Source organism: Fopius arisanus, unplaced genomic scaffold, assembly GCF_000806365.1.
Source record: "Fopius arisanus strain USDA-PBARC FA_bdor unplaced genomic scaffold, ASM80636v1 scaffold00070, whole genome shotgun sequence".
NCBI lineage: Eukaryota > Metazoa > Arthropoda > Insecta > Hymenoptera > Braconidae > Fopius > Fopius arisanus.
Genome location: NW_011887809.1, coordinates 67,530 through 85,250, shown reverse-complemented (window position 1 = coordinate 85,250; position 17,721 = coordinate 67,530). Strand labels below are relative to the sequence as shown.

The 17,721-nt window shown below is 37.8% G+C and overlaps 1 protein-coding gene across 1 annotated transcript in view; it reads right to left on the bottom strand.

Annotated features, from left to right (window-relative positions):
- The window catches only part of LOC105269455 (RNA pseudouridylate synthase domain-containing protein 2), a gene marked incomplete at its 5' end in the record, with an annotated part of 87,965 nt that overhangs the window by 3,667 nt on the left and 66,577 nt on the right, over window positions 1-17,721 (bottom strand). The window contains 3 exon segments of the mRNA XM_011309716.1: window positions 35-211; window positions 4,324-4,411; window positions 15,097-15,319. Of these exon segments, the coding sequence (XP_011308018.1) occupies window positions 35-211; window positions 4,324-4,411; window positions 15,097-15,319 (488 nt within the window).

Genomic DNA, 17,721 nt, shown 5'->3' with positions numbered 1-17,721 from the left:
GTAATGAGTGACTGATTGATCATTAGTGGAGTACCTGTCTATTTCTGATTTGATGCTCCATCTGTCTCGCTTTTTTTGGTGTTCGACCGAACAATAGAATACCACTGGTCAACCTGTCCAGCCTGTGAATTGTTCTCAGATTCTTCAGATTGTATTCTTTAGCGAGAATAAACACGACAGTATTGTGACGATAACGACCACAGGGGTGGACCTGTAATCAATCAAAAACACATTTCAATTCATCAATAAATTCATCGTGCAAAATTGGGAGGTGACTGGTGCAGGAGCGAGAAAAAATTCTACCCCCAGTACAAACAATCGGTCATTCAGAATGAGTTTGGGGATGAATGGGGGAGGGGTAATTAATAAACATGACAATTAGTGATAAAAACATTTCGGGGAATTTGAAAATTCATGCGGAAAAATCATCTCGAGATAATTATTACGTCATTACGAAAATTTGGGGACACGAAAAAAATATTCATCACTCAATATTGTTATTATTATTATTATTGATTATTATTGTTATTGATGTCACATCAAAGGAGCAATCCCCTCGAGCAATAGTAAAAATCCAGTGCAATCCAGGAAATTGAAATATCAGAAAAAGTAAAAATTGAGATTTCTCTCGCGCCTCCGGTGTTTCTCGCAATCAACAATGCATTGCTTTATGATCAGTGGTATGGAAAATAAAAAATAAAAAAACCGCGACACAATTTATTGTCGAATCCCGGAAAAGATACGAGAAATCGGGAGCGACGAAAATCCACACGCGTAAACAGGAAAATGAGACTGTAAATCGTTCAGATGCAGCTGTTGTTTAGAGGATGCATCGATACCAATGGATTATATTGAATGACAAAATTTTATGACGTCTTAAAGTGATAAAAAAAATAGAGTGGATACCGCGCAATTATTTTATTCCCCGGAAAATCCAGTGATTCGTCGATTCATCGAATTCCGTAGGAAAAATTCAAATAACGGTTTAAAGAACTTTTGAACAACCGTTGTTGCATTATAAAATTTCTCAGCTCGTCTTCATGACACCGTTGCAATGTTACCTCAGATCATAAAAATCCTTTCTGTATGAGCTCATGCGTCAGAGCTTACCTAACACGAGAGACTTCCTGGAGAACAGTTCTTTAGTTTTCCCACCAAGATTTACTGCACACGATTTTTTATTCTCCCATTTTTCATCTTTTCGGAGAGATTTTTTTTTTATCATCTCTTCACGTGAATGAACCCGCGAGACCACGCGGAAGTGCTTCGTGAATTGTGCGATTGGAGATTTGCCAAGTATTTTTATTAGCGAACTATTTGTCCCTCACGTGGCACTCACACCCGGTTAGTTAATAAATATCAGATGTAAATACATTTTTTTGCGAGGGTGGATCGTAAATCAAGGAGGGGAAGGAGTGAATTAAATCCCACCAGTTGATTCTGACGTTAATGTATTTTTATTGACATTAATTAAGCCCAATTAAGCCTTATTCCGGTTAAATTATCCCTAATGAACTCAAGTTAATTATATACCCCTTATATAACCCTGAAAAAAGGGAAAAATTTCCAGGGTCAAGCTGGTAAGGGTAAAAAAACATCGCGTTTTTTTTTTAATGATTAAGGATCAACAAATTTCATTACGGATTAATTGGACTTTATTAACGGTTAATTTCGCTTGATTAGGATTAATTTGAGCTCGACTATTTATGTTTTTTATTTATATTTTGAGAGGAGACGAATGGTAAAATTTTTATTAATGATTATTAATAATATTGATATGATATTAATATTTTTTATTCATTCATTTTTATGGTGCTGGTAATGATCTATAGGAATCTCGAGTTTTAATTAAAATTTTTGAATCGCCGGGGAAATGAAGAAAAATTGGCAATTTAGGACAATTATTTCTGAAATTTGCAATTTCATCAGCTTCTCTCCGTCAATCGAGTGCAATGACACTCTTGACAATTACTCGTCAACTGTTCACGAAATTTCAATTGCTTCCTAACGGCGTACGTCCTATTGCGAATTCTGAAATTCGAAATTACCGAATTTGTCAATCAAACATTGCAATTGACAAATTAGAGGGAATACAGATGATGACAAATTTTTAGATTACTCTCGGAGAATATTCTCACAATTCTGACGTTCAGCTAGGATAGTGGAGGATTTTTTGATGGAAAAATTGTAAAATTCCTGGATACTCTTTGCCGTTCAATAAATATCCATTAAAGTTGGCAATTTCGTAAGCAATCACATTCCATTACACCTGATGCAACTCATTGTCTCCCCCAAAATATTTCTCTCCCACGGATCCATTAATTCACCATTTTTATTTATCCCCCTTCATTACGGGTTATAAACATCAGAGTGAATTCAACGGTCATTTAAATCTTGTTTACGACACCGGGACTTGCATTATCTTCTTCGCGAATCTCATCGGGATGGACATGAAAAAAAAATACTGTTCGAGATGGATTGCGTAATGCACCGATCGCTATCTCCGATGCAACGAGTGCAGTTTGTTTTCCCTCGATGCAATTACTTTCAGCTAGTTTTTTTTTTTCGCTGGTTTATTTATCTTTGGTTTGTCTGCTCTCTTTTTTTTCACCTCCACACTAGATCCGATAAAGGGAGAATGGATTTTTACATTTTCTCCGGTGTTATCTCCACTGATGAATAAAGTTTCAATTTTCGGGGATCACCACCTGATTTTAAACTATCGAGAGAATTTTCGTTGGTATTCATTTGTGAGAAATAATTAATAATTATAGTGGGTTTTTTTTTTATTCGTTTTGGGGGAATTGGGGAAATGGGGAATGGATTTTATTCGCTAAATTTTTTCGATTTGTGGAATTATGGTTTTTGAGTTTTTGGGGAAATGGTTAAAAATATATCGTTAAATATTTTTGAGGTGGGAATCGAGGGGGTAATAACTCAGGCTCACAGGGAAATAACTAGTCACCGTGACGAGATAATGATATACATAATCCTGTGTCTCCATGATGTCCAAATGGATCGATTACGCGGTGCACGCGATCGTCGAGGTTTTTTAAGGTTTGTTATGGCGAAATTTATGGGGTTAATTACGGGAACATGGACGACTAGGTCTGACAACCCTCCGGAATTCCCTCCAATTTCACTAATTCTGGTTATTATCGTTATTAACTCACGGTCTGTTATTTTGGAATTTTCATAATTTTCCGAATTCTCTGATTTCTCACGCGCAATTCCGCGCCCGCGGAAAACCAATTTTTCACTGTCTTTCCACCGCGATAACCCGATAATTTTAATTTTCCAACCCCTCAAGGTCTGCCCCACTTGCCATTCTTTATTTCCATTTGGTATGTGTGTGCTTTTTTTTTATTTAATCTCTTTCATTTTTTCAGGGCGCGTTGAATATGAATATGGAAATATTTCGGGCGGCGACGCGGATATCACAGTCGCGCGAATTCTCACAATGATTTTCCACGTATATAGTATATAGAGCTCGGGGTTCTCGTTTATCCTAATTAGCAATTCCAGTGATAGTCTCTCTTCTAGGTGGGCTGTACAGTTGAGTCGCATTGAGGTCTCTCGGCCGTTTGGAAATAATTCCGTCGTGACGCGATCTCCGGATTGTTTTTTTTTCACGATTTTTTTTTTCACGATTTTTTTTTCTGGGCAGCGTTTCGGGTTACGGGAATTTTTAAATGCGGATAACACACGTGGGGTTTCGTCTCGATGTCCACGAAAATGTGGTGGTGGGTCCACGGAATTTTTAAGTACAACAGGGTGTTTTAATTCTCGGGTTTATTGTGACGGCTATAGAGGGAGGAAAATCCGAGAGTGGAAAACACCGGGGAAATTGAATATCCTGAGATTTTTCCACCGGTAAGACCTGTGAGACAAAATCAACTCGTCGAATTTCGAAAATTCATTTATTTTATTTTATTTCGTCTTGAGACAGTGAAAAAAAAATGCAATTACATGTGCATACGCCGTAAAACGTGGAGAAAAAATGTGGGATGAGGGAGAAATCAGAGAAATGATGCACACTGAAAACTAAAATCAGGGAGAACGAACGAAGAGGTGTAAATTACGAAGGAGGTGAAGGATCGCACAAGCCAGGCTTGATTGGATATAATAAAAAATGAAAGAGATAAATATAAAAAATCATATAAAACATGAAGAGGGAGTGCATACAGTTACGTTGAGAATGAGGTGTGAATAGCAGGGAAAATTGATGCGAGTGAATAAAAATTGATGACATGCTGATAGATGCAGTATGATCAAGTAAGCATGAGACATTTGGCAGTACAGTCCTGGCAGTACACCACTTACAGGGATGGATGCGGGCTTGTTGACCACGACGACGTCCTCGTCCATGTGTATCACCGTGATCGGCTCCGAGGTGACTGGCACCTCGTGTCTGCAACACACCATATAACCAGCTTAACGTGGCTTTGTTCTAAACAATATCACATTCACACTTACAATTAACAAATTCAACCGAGATACTCTATTTTTCATTGATTCACACCATCCCCTCGACACGAAATCGAAAACTTAAATATGTATGGGAGCATTCGTCCTTTTTTTTTTGCAAAAAAATTTCAACCTGACGGTTCAATAATTTATTGTATAATTCATTTAAATTCAATTGGCAATTTGAATAATCAGAAAAAATGGTGTTATTGTGGTTATTGGTGGAATTTATTGTTCAGTGAAAATCGTGAATGTGAAAATCGAGAAGAAGGGGATTTTTTAAAAATCATTAGACTTTTCGCATATATCGGTAAATAGAGTAAATGGGAATTGTATGTAATATTCAGTCTGTATTATTCAAAATAATGAACGAAATTTCGAAGTCATGTTCACGTCTTCCCTCTCATTCTCTATCCGAGTGAATGAGCCTCTGGAAATTGGTGACTGCGTTGCGCAATATAAATGAATAATTCATCAGCACCCAATGAACGAGTTTGAAACTAATTAAACTAGTGGATATAACATTATCAACAATTCCAGTCAGGCTCATAATATCGTAAAAAATCGTTAAAAAATTGCCAGTATTTTCTGAATCATCTGTAGATATCACCGATTCATCCCGAGTGCCAAATGAATAATTCATATGAAATAGAATAAATAAAAGTGATAAAATTCCTAGTTCGGTGAGATTGAATGCGATAAAGAATCGATTAAATCCGAAAATAGCAAACATCAAATAATTCCTGTTGGCCTTGTCCCCGAGGCTCAATGAATTCCGCAATATCTCTAATTATCTCTAATTATCTTCCACTATCTTATTCAATTCTCCTCATTAGGGATGAAATCCTCACGTCTAATCATCCCACAAACCGCCCCCTAATCCTGGATATTCACATCCTCATCCACAAATCCGTATTACATCTGCCAAGTGATTATCCTCCCGGCGTACAAATTCAATCGGCAAAATAGCGTATCGATTTTGAATATTCGATTAGTTGAATTCAACATTGTAGTACCCATATCCATTCTGTGTCTCCTCAGGGATTCTCGTGTCCTACAGACGCCATAACAAACGTATTAACCCACTACAGCTCTAGGATTGTCAGCTCCAATATTCCCAGTTACGACCCCCAATAAATTTTCATTCTCAACCCAGCGAATTATTATCGCATTCATTATTTAAACCCCCTATTTTATGGCTTTAATTGAATCTGGATGATTGCACACACGAGAGGAATATCTAACTCATATCGATATTCCATTGGGAATTTTTTTTTTTCGATATTTCGGGTGCAATTTAGAATTTTTGAGATGAATTTTTATGGCATCGTTTCCAGGGAATTATCGCATGGCTGGTATAATTGAGGAATTAGAGGAGATAGCGATTTTTTTGTAGAGACCTTTTTTGTTGGTTGAAATTCGATCTGCAAAAGAGATATCTATGAAAATATCGGTATCTCCACTGTATCCAGAGATATTTATCAAAAACTATACTCGGAAAAAAGGGATTTCTCTACGCAGTTGAGAAAATTGAAAACAGAATGTAAAAAATTGACAATTCCAAGAAATAATACGATTTTTTTATTTGAATTCAATTTTTGATGGATTACTCGGTAATAATCGAGAGTCGGTATTGAATTCTCGCAAATTGACTTTTCTTGTTTCACCTTTTTCCACTGATTTTACATTTTACTCGACTCGTTTCGCCACTTTCCATCTGGATTCCGTCTGAAACCCAATTCGTGTACGATTCTGAGACTCACTTCGCCCACATGCCTCACCAAAATCCAAAAGAGAATCCTGAAAAATTGTGAGCAAAAAAAAATGTGACGGTGGAAAAAAGAATTACGCGGGTAACAAAGCGGTCTCAGTGCCTTCACATAATAGCGAAACTCGAATCACCGGGGCGTGAAGGCCATTTTTGTTAAAAAAAAATTATCTACCGTACGGTGCACAGAGAAAAATTTATAATAAAATTCACCCCGGGGTTCATTAATGGGATATATTGGCTACCTTTAGAAATTTCTCGTTGTCCTGTTAAAAACCGCAATAAATCCAGACAAAATAACCCCATCGAAGAATTAAAATCCTCAGAATGACAATTAAAAACAAGTTATAAACAAATTAAAATGATAATATAACGCTTCAGACTGAAAACTTCAGTCTTCAATCGAACTCGCAATTACCGAAGGAAAAATTATTTAATTGATCAATAAAAAATTGAGATAAATATATAAATCATTATTTCCATTGATCTTCGGTGAGCAGATACCCTGAGGCGAAAATTCTAACATAATTCTAATAATAAATACCTAATTACCAGTGTACATGTAAAGTACCTAGTGTTTCATGTGCTTCATCCCCCACAAAATCGATGAAATAGTATTTTGCAATAAATGAAGATAAGAAAATGTTGTCGAGAGGATCAGCATGAAACTAAATCTCTAAATAATGAAATAACAATTTCAAAATGCCCCTAAGGGCAGAGTTAGCAGGTGCACGTGTACTAGTTTAATTCCCTCATTAACATTCGTGAATCTCACGCGAGATTAAACATCGATTTTAACTGCCGGCAATGCGAAATGCGTTTCAATGCGTTTTTTCTTTCTTTATTTTTGTTTTTTTTTTTTTGAGGGTGCGATGCAGTCGGTTGGCACGCGATCTAGTCCCTGCAATGGAAATAAACGTTTCGCTAGGTGCAGACGAGACCAACAGATTTACCGATATCATCGGTAGTAGCTTTTGAGATAGCCCAAGATAGGGGTTAGGATGGGCTAGGACTAAACGGGGTTGTGGGTAATATATCATTCTGTCGTACTGGCGTGCCCTCGACCCCACTGGGTGATAGTCTGAATTTATATCTGGCGGTTTGTTATGTATTTATGACCGAATTCGGGACAAAGTGGAAATTATTGGTTTTATTTTTCACGATTTATTACCGACGATTAATCCACATTTTCCAATTTTTCATTTCATTAATTTCTCTGTACTATCGGAATTTTTGGAAATATATTCATTAATTACAAGATAAATTTCGGGTTGTTATTGCAAATTGAGAATTGAATAGTTAAATAAATTAAACAAGTTGATAAAATGAAATGAAATGTTTTTGGAAATCGATTATCTAGTGAGTTACGAGAGATCGAGAGAAATTCGGGAAAATGTGAATATTAATTACGAAAACTAATTACGAGAATTAATACAGAGGACTTGGTGATTTTCTGGCTGAGATTAATATGATTTTATTAAAATTGTTGGAGGATTCAGCGTGAAAGAGTTGGATAGAATGCAATATCCCGATAGTATGATGCAATTTTCAATTACGGAGGAAATGTAAATACTCAGAACCACGGGGAATACGTAAATATCATCAGATATTGGAAAAAATGTTATTGCCATTCTTTTTCGGTCTTCAATTTAATCAGCGCTACTTTTTATTGGCAACCCAGCGCTGCACGAGAATTTAATTCAATCCCCCACTTTTTTAAACAATTCATCAATAATCCAGACACAAAAAAAAAATCACTCCAATAATTTCTTTCGAAACTTGACCCAAAAAAATGATCAATAAACAAATGACAAAAATGAGAATAACAATAAATAAATAAACCACCGATTTTCCCAAAAAATTCTCCAACTCCCCCGCCCCCCAATTCCATAACCTCCCCACCCCGATTAATAACCCCCTAAATAATGTTTAAATTTATATTCCAATACGAGAGATCAGGGGATTGTACGCGAGTAAAAAAAATAGTGAAAAAAAAAAGCGACTCCATATTCGTTGCAAACGAAGTACCTCCGGTATGGAGGGGCTCCAGGTCGAATAGTTCTCCCCTCAACCCCTCATTCTAGTTCATGATACGAGTCTTCGAGGGTAGAATGCGGAGAACGACTTTAGGGGGTTGGAAAATCGAAGTGGAAAACGAGAAAAAAGGAGAGGGAACGATTTCCAATGGCTTTCATTGGACAAACTCGACTGACTCCTCAATCTCTCTTCAATCTTCAAACTCTTTTCCTTGAAAAAGGGAGAAAGGGTAGCATTCTCCCTCCCCCTGGTAAACAACCCTGTGTAAAGCTGTATACAAGCCATCGTACATGGCCCTTTTATCCGAGATTACCACCAGGTCATGCCACTCCTCCTTTATGCCCTTCTCATCCTACCTCGGCTCTCACTAATTGGGTTATCGTAACCAATTTCGATTTACCACCCCTTCCCGCATCCACCCTCGTTGGGGGAAGCTCACATCATCCCCTACCTTCGGCGTCAATACCATCTAGCTTTCGTCTAACTAATCATCGGGGAGTTACGACCTCACCAGATCCCGGAATAAATTTTATGGGAATTATCTGGTGCATTGAGAGGAAAAATTAAAAAGTTTATGGGATTGCACGATTTTTATTGATTGATTGAGTAGAAGATTTATTACTGAAGTGAAATTGAAATGAGACTCATGTAATTGAAAATTCAGGGATTTCTGGATTTATTTGAAAATTTATTTTCACATTGCACGCGAAATATGAAATTTCTGGAATTATCTCAGAATAAAATTTCATGCAGTAATTTTTGAATAATGCTCATTGTTGTATGACTCGTGAATGAAAAATTTGAATGAATTTATGTAATTATTTTGGAAGATTGTTTAAATTCTGGTCTTGCAATTTTTTACAATGAAAAATCAACGGCACCTCCACATACCGAATATTGGATAAAACCAAATGGAACAGACGACCTTTGAAAAGTTTAATCGATGAATAATTATCGAGAATCTCTCATTGTTCCATTAGCGCACTGATTTTCCAACCTTGACGTTAAATTATTTATCTCTAGTAAAGAGCATCGTTACCCGTACCTCGATTTCGAATTTGCACCAGTGAGTACTCTGTACCGCATTTTAAACGAGCCAATATTTATGCATATCGAGTTGATACGGACTGGCTGATCAAACACGACCGATTCCCCTAAAAATTTCCGCAAAACTCGGGCTCTTCATTTCACTCAGTGTCCCGATATTATTATTTACAGTGTTCACTTCCCCCTAGCAACGTTAAATAATACCAGCGAGTAAAATACCAGGGAAAATTCACTCTGGTTTAAAAAACCAAAACCCAAAATTTATGTATCAAAAAAAATGGTGTCCCATTTTGGCTTTGTCTTCATTCAATTCGAGATAATTTATTTATTTCTACTCAGACATGGATCATTTATAGATCAATTTAAAACCAAATGTACTTCAACATGATTCACTGAATGTTTGGATCGATTCCCTACACGGCGATCTATTCTCAGTCAATAATTATTTTTAAAAATGGAAATTACCCTAATTGAAGGGGAGTTTCATAAAAAAAATTCATAAAAATTCTCATCTCAATCACCAGAAATTCCAAAAATTTCTCTCAACTATTAATTTTTTGCCCATCAATTTAATAAAATAATAAAAATAATAATAATAAAAACATTGAATGAATTATTCTCATCATCATTATTTATTATTATGATTATTATGATTATTATTATTATTATTATCTAATTTGGTCTGAATGAGAAGTAAAAGAAAAAAAAAAATTCAATAAAAAAATATAAAAAATCGTCGATTTAAATTTTCACCTGTCGAAAATGGATTTACCCTAAATATATCATCGCATCGATTTATTTCTCCCCGAAAAGCCCATCAAACTCCGGAGTAAATTTTTTTTCCAAGCCTGAGCACATGTGACCCCCATAAACCCGCCATCACCACTTACGATGACTCTCGCATTGACAATAACAGAAGAAGAAACAAAAATAAGAAAACAACAGGGAAATGAAAAAAAGAGGACGGGCAACGCCCGTAAAACTCGCGGGTCCATCAAGATTGTTTCGAATTTAATATTCAGGAGTCTGGGAAAAAGAAGCGGCCGGTTTTCTTTATCACACGGAGTGCACAAAAGTTTTACGAACTCGGGGTGCCGTAAAACGTTTACGGTTGTACAGAGGGCAAATAGAGGGGTTGGTACAGGATATATATTACAGCCGAATGAGGGAAGACAAGTTTGCGTTATCCTCTGGTTGTTTGCAACCCTTTCTGGGGAGAAACAGAGAGGTTTGTGGCAAAGGAAATGAATTTTATTAAAAGAACCGAGGTACACGGTTAATCATTCCACCCCTATTTACCCCTTCCTCTCTCAACCCCTCACCTCATTCCACCCGCCAATTTATTTCCCACCCCATTTTTTTTTTTAATCTCTCTCTGTTCTTTTTTTTCTCTCTGACGTTCTCACAAAGACCGGTGGACAAAAAATTCAGCGGGGGAGGCAAAAAATATATCTATTTAAACTTGTCCACACAAGTTAGCTCTCTCTACATCTGCTGTAAAATCGTTTACGACTCTCGTCTCCTGGCTGTTGAAACATGGATGTTCACGGGGTCAAAGGTTTCGCCATCTGGATTTTGCGCAATTCAATGAAGCCAAACTAGTACTTTTCACTGAATCTCCTGACTATTTCAATTCGGTTAAATTCTCCGATCGAATTGACAATGAAATTTTATTTCAAAACGATCACAATGAATTCTGTAGATTTATTTCGATTTTAAAATATAGCAATCGTTAATCGCGAATCCCTAGTCGACCTTGGACTAGTCAACAAGACGAGATGATGCAAAGTTGTCGAAACGTGGAGGAATGCCAAACCGGTATAGTAATCGGTAATGGACCTTTGTGCATTAGGAATGCTCGATTGCACCGAGAGCACTCAATTGGCTCGAGTTTGTTCGACGGAGATTGGAAACTTGGTAAAGCAATCGGTCACACAACTCCAAGTGCCTTATCGATTGTCAGTAGTTTTCAAGAGCTTTCGAGAAGAAATTCAAGATGACACTTGAAGGAATTGATCGTCTGAATACACTCCATCGACGAAAGATCATTAATTGTATGAAATCCCAATTTACTGCCCCCAAAAATAATTCTAATTACTCTCAAAATATCCGAGCACTTCCAATTTATCCGGAATTTATTAAAACGGTCAGGATTAAATGCCGGATGACAATGAACCCCATGAGGATGATGAAGCAATGACCCTCGCTCTTCCTAAACCGATAAAGATTCTCACTGGATAACCAAAAGCCTCAACTCCAATTGCAACGACTGTCATTGACACCTTCATGAAAGCCCGAAGGCTCGTTACTCAACTTTACGACAGCCCGAACATAAGATGTCGTAACGATTAAATGTCATGACCTTGATAATAGCCCCTGATATTGGTGTTACGATTGGTGATTCTTGTTGACGCGTCAATTTCACATCTGCTGGTGTACCTGATAATAATCCACCGCAATTAAGTCGACAATCAGTGGTACTTCAACTTCACCACTTTCCTCCTCTTCATTACCGCTTATAACGACCAGCCTATCATAAACCTAATCACTCATTCAAATCTCTGAGTAGGAATATCACCGCGATATGCACCTTTTCACCAATTTTCATGTGTATCTCATGAGCTCGCGCCATATGACGCGGTAACTGGAGCTTGAAAGGAACAAATTAAAAAAGAGCCCGAAGAAAAATGATCTGACGACCTGAAGAGGATACCCCAGACACAAAAAGGGGATTCTCTGCCAACTCTGTTTCGAAACTTAGCTTTATAACCCAATTATACTTATGCAGCACTAGCTAAAACCTTTTTGACGCTATTTTATCCTTTTTTGTTTTGTCAACTTTTTTTTTTACCCGCGACACAGACAATTCTTTGTGTCTATTTTTGCATTCACCTCCTTTTCACTTCTTTCTCCATTTGGATAATTGCGTTATTCCATAACCCGCGGTACGTACAACAGAAAAATATTTTAATCGCCGTCCGCTATTCTCGACGCTAATTATTCAACTTCTAAAACACACGGAAAATTAGGGCTTGCAATTTCGGTAATTTCGGGGGCTTCCTCGGCCAGTTTATGCCAACAAATTTCGTGGGTTAGTTTGTGGCTATTTGTGTTTGGAATTTCAAACGCTGGCTAATCACGTGTCATTTGTCCGTGGGGAATTGAAACTTTCCGCGTAATTTTTTTCGATTTTTTTTTTGAAAATTAAATCAATTCCAATCAATTTCTTCTTTTAACAATTTATAGTCACAAATTGAGATCAAAATTCGTGGAATCACCGGAAAATAAAAAAATACAATTATCAATAGAAATAAAATAGCTGTACCCTAGATTTAACCCAGTCCTGGGATAGTTTAAAAAAAGAGCTGTTAAAAAATTGTTGGGACAAATTAGGTTGAGACCCCCTACAGCCAATTTCCGTGGAAGAAAATACCCTGAAATTTTATCCTCCACCCTTTAGCTTCCACCGACTCTCTTAACCCAACTTAAAATATTCTCGCCGGTACCACCAGGGTCTCTTAAAATGCCCCAATTAAGTCCACCTGTACTCCCCGTTAAAACTAAAAACTGGAGAGAATAATGATAATTTAGTGAGGATGTGCAAATACGTGGGGATAAACCCTAGTCTATTTAGCTGGGTTTGTTTACGTCATGGATTCGTTTGTGCCAGTTTTATTGGTTCACTCTAGTCAGCAAGACGTTATAAATTCAACGTACAAGTTGTGCTCCGGCAATTGCACGTCAAGTTGAATAAATCGACGGTCAAAAGAGTTGAAGAAGAACTCAAGAAGGATGGGGTAAACCGTCTTGGATGAGACAGGAAAATTAAAGTGCCTCTTTGATCAAGAAACAGTCATTGAATGGAATTAAAAGACAAACAGCTATACCCGGAGAATTTAAATTCATTCTATCTTAGACCTTTCTACTCCTTTCTTATTTCAATAGGTTATTATAATCATCTTATCTTCTTATTTATAAAATAGAAAATTGGGTTAAAGATATTTTTTAATTACGAGAAAATTCGGGTGAATTATATTTCCCGCAAAACGATCATCTCAATTAACAATCAATCGCAAATATTTTTATCGCCATGTCACTTCAACTGAGTGTCAGTTAGCCGTGGATATCTCATGAATGAGGAGAGACACAGAAATTTTCATGAATACATTTTTTGTGGGCCTAGACCTGGAGCAAAAAACAGGTCTTTATAAAAATTTCAGTATCTCTTCTCGTTTAGAAGATATCCATCGATAATTGGGGCCACGCCAAATTCACTTCTCCTGATTCACCGATTCACCACAGAAACCGAATATCAACGCTAAAGATAAGTTTAATTCAAAATCTCATCAAGAAAATTGCACATTAAATTCGATTGAATTCACACTAGCTCGAAAAATTGGGGCAGAGCCTGATTTTTCGCTATTTTCATTTTCGTTTTCTTGTGTACGCGGGAACAATAATTTCCTAGAAAAATCAACGCAATGATTTTTCACTAAAAAAAAAGGAGCGAAAATAACTTGCCTGTCGATTCATGATTGCAAAAGTTAATTTATCCAGTCCTTCCATTTTTAATCCAAATGTAAATATCCTATTTGCACCCTCGTACCAGTAAATTCCATAAATACTCCCCCCACATCCTCCCCCGAAAAAAAATTCCCCAAAACATTCACGATAAAGTGGATATCCTCAGACGAGGTCAATCTTGTAAAAAATTTCCCTATAAATCTCGATACATGGGGATTAAAACTTGAGGATAAATTCTGAAACTGCTCCAGTTATATTTACCGAAGCTCAGCCGTATCTCTTGGAAGAGTATTTTTTCAGCCCCATCCAGAAAAAGGGGGTAAACTTTTATATGTTTAATGTGGAAGTATTAATCCCCTGGATAGGATACAGCTTTTTGGCACAAGATCGAAAGCAAGTACTGGGAAGGCTTGGCTCATAAATTATTTATCCACTGAACCGGTACTCCAGAGCTTATGGACGAGTTGGAGAGGGGAATGTACCTGGGGCGATTGTCCAACTGAATTTCAGGATGGAAATTGCAAAATGGAGTCAATGTGACCCAGAACGAGCATTTATACACCTCGGGTGTTTAGGCAATGACAGCATTAGGAAGCAACAGTTTGAGAAAAGCAAAAGAACCGGAAACGGATAAACACTCTGGGAAACTGTTTATTTTTTCTCAGTTCATTCTTTCTTTTTTGCACATTTATCTCGACTCTTTTTGCAACAGCTTCCGGTTGTTTTGTTTTGGCAGACGGTTCTTAAACCTACGGGAATGCTGAGGGAATGGGAATTGTAATCCTTTAAGTCCCAGTGCTACAGACCTTGACAGTAAAGCTGTTGGACTCGTCCTTCACGCGGTTTTTTGTTCGTTTTTTATGCCGCGAATTTACATTCACATACTAGTTACGACGGAACGGAGATGGGGCTTGCGCGGCTAGTCCACGAAATATCCGTTATTTATATCAAAAAAAATATTTCAATTTTCACGAAAATTGTTAACAATCTTCGCCGACCATTCCCGTATTCATTAGTTAATTTACCAAGCAGTCATTAAGCTTCGCGGATTTTTTTTCTTATTGAAATTAAAAAAACGATTTTTCGGTTTTCGTTTTTGTCGCATGCCTGCCCGAGGAAATTTGAGCTACTCCACTTAATGGCGGATAGTGGAGTATTCCGTGGATGTGCAGACGAAATTTATCATGGGATTTTTATTTTCTCGATCATGGGGGTAGATTATTTGAATTGACTTGTGAATGGAGTTCACTCACCGGTGGACGACATTGGCGAGAAGATCGTTGTGACGCAATCTGTAGTCGACGTCGACCTTTTGGTAATTGACCGTGAGAGTACCAGCCCGGATGCATCTCTCGTACTCCTCGGCCGGATGGGCACGAAATTCACGGGCAAACACCTCGAGGATCTTCTCACCCACCCAGCGACCCTTCGTGAAGGTCGTGAAGGTGAAGTAGTAGGGGTAGACTTTCCGGAGGCCTGGAATAAAAAATGGGAGGATTGAATAAAATGATTTTAATCTATTGGAAAATAAATTTGCGTAGACGATGAAAGATTCAGAGTAGAAAAAAATAAACGGTTAAAAGTTCTTTATTTTTTTCGGGGACTTCATAGAAGATGGATATCTTTCATTGTGAAAATTCTCGGGAAAACTCGTGAATTCTCAGTAGGGCAAACATTTCAGTGGATACCTCCTCGATTGTCATGCTCCCCTGATACTTTTTCAAAAATTTCGAATTTTTCAATTTCAGTGAATACCTCCCCGATTGTTATGCTCCCCTGATACATTTCCGAAAATTTTAAATTTTCGAATTTCAGTGCATACCTTCTCGATTGTCATGCTCCCCTGATACTTTTTCAAAAATTTCGAATTTTTCAATTTCAGTGAATACCTCCCCGATTGTCATGCTCCCCTGATACATTTCCGAAAATTTTGAATTTTCGAATTTCAGTGCATACCTCCTCGATTGTCATGCTCCCCTGATACTTTTTCAAAAATTTCGAATTTTTCAATTTCAGTGAATACCTCCCCGATTGTCATGCTCCCCTGATACTTTTCCAAAAATTTTGAATTTTCGAATTTCAGTGAATACCTACGCTAGTCTCAAAGAAAAAAAGAGAAACCTTAAAAATCCCGTAACAGAACCGCCTGATTTTTCAAAAGCGTCAAGTCCCCCGCAGAAATCTCGCGAATGACCTCCGAATGGTAAAACCCCCTGAAAACCTCAAAGCCTCCTCATCCTCGTAGAAGCTTAAAAATCGGAATATGCAACTGAATAGATTCACCTCAAGTAGAAAACGTGCCAAGTGATGTAGAGCCAACGATCCGAGAATACCTGGGGGTGCCTAACTCGAGGAGTTTTCAGCCTCCAAGAGGAGAGACTCAACGGTCCCCTCCGTGGTCTCCACGAGACAATTGCACGAGGGTGAAACGAGCCCAAGCATTCATCCCCTCATCCCTTCCACCTGATGTTGCCAACGAGACAAGAGAAGAGGAAACGAGCGGACGATTCTAGATTTTGTGAAAACCTTCACCAAAACTTCATCCCCTTGAGCACCCCTCTTTTCTCGGAATCCCTCAGGGGGTGGCAGAGGGTGCCGTTACAATTCCTCATCCCCCGGATTTGTTGCATCCCGTGAATTCTCAACAAAATAAAAACCTAGAAGTACATTTTAAGTGGAAACTTCGTGCCTTGTAATGTACGCACCAACAATTACCCGCGTTAATTGCTAATGAAACTTTCGGGTGGTCGAGCGGGGGGAGAGGGCAAAGGGGATATTTGAGTTAAGGATTTCCAGGAGTGAGGGTGAGGGAGTGTAGTTAGACAGTTCATCATGGGAGAAGAGAAATTTCGGGGTAAAACAAAAATTTGAGAATCAAGAGTAAATTGTTTATTCAGAAAATACACTGTTTCATTTAATTCTATGCGTTATTTGAAATTGTTTATTGATTGAGTACAAATTGTATACAGCAAATAATTTTCATGAGGAAAATTCAAGCGACTGCCCTTTTTGTGAATAAATTAATAATTATTATGAAGATATCGTTACCATCGCAGCCTGAATTAATCCCCACAACTTCTCGATGAATAAAAAATTGAAATATCCACAAAAGCCCAAAGATCCTGTTTGAATTTTCCAGTCGTCCCGCCATCAATTTATCCCCCGGGCAACGGCTTCTAATCACTTTACAAACTCGTCTCGTTCAAGTGCATCAAAATCCCTCAATTTTTAATGGCAATCGATTGTTTAATAGCGCAGGAGATAAAAACAACGGGATAGACGGAAAAATGTGAATTTCCGGTTGTTGATTATTTTTCGTCTACCGAACAAAAATCGGGACAAATTGGGGTGGGATTTGGCCGACGGCTAATTTCCGGAGCAGTCGCTCTCTCATCGGTTTCTACGTACGTTGATGTCATGAGCACAATGAGGACGAGAAAAAAAAAATTGCCGGGAAAATGGCGAAAATGTGGGTGGAAAGGAGAGGGGGGAGTAAATACTATGGTAATTTGTAAGCCCCTGCACTCACAACCCGTTGAGTCTGTCGTAATTATCCTCAACTGCAGAGAATCTCCTACCACCCACCTCCCACCTCCCCGCGTAGAAATTTAAAATGAGGGATTAATGTTGGTACACAAGAGCCTCAGGAAGTTCTCGGAATCCACTTGATTATTTCACCAACGTCAGGTTTATTATCCAATTTTTTTTTTTTTGTTTTTCAATTTTGTTCTTCTCTCGGCGCGCAAATGCACTTTCACCGAATCATTCCTCTTCAACCGATCACTAACAGACGATTGAAAATTTACCCAGTCCGATGGGATTTTTCCCTGCCTCCCGCTTTTCCAAGCTCACCCCTGGGAAATGAGAATTGATTTCGC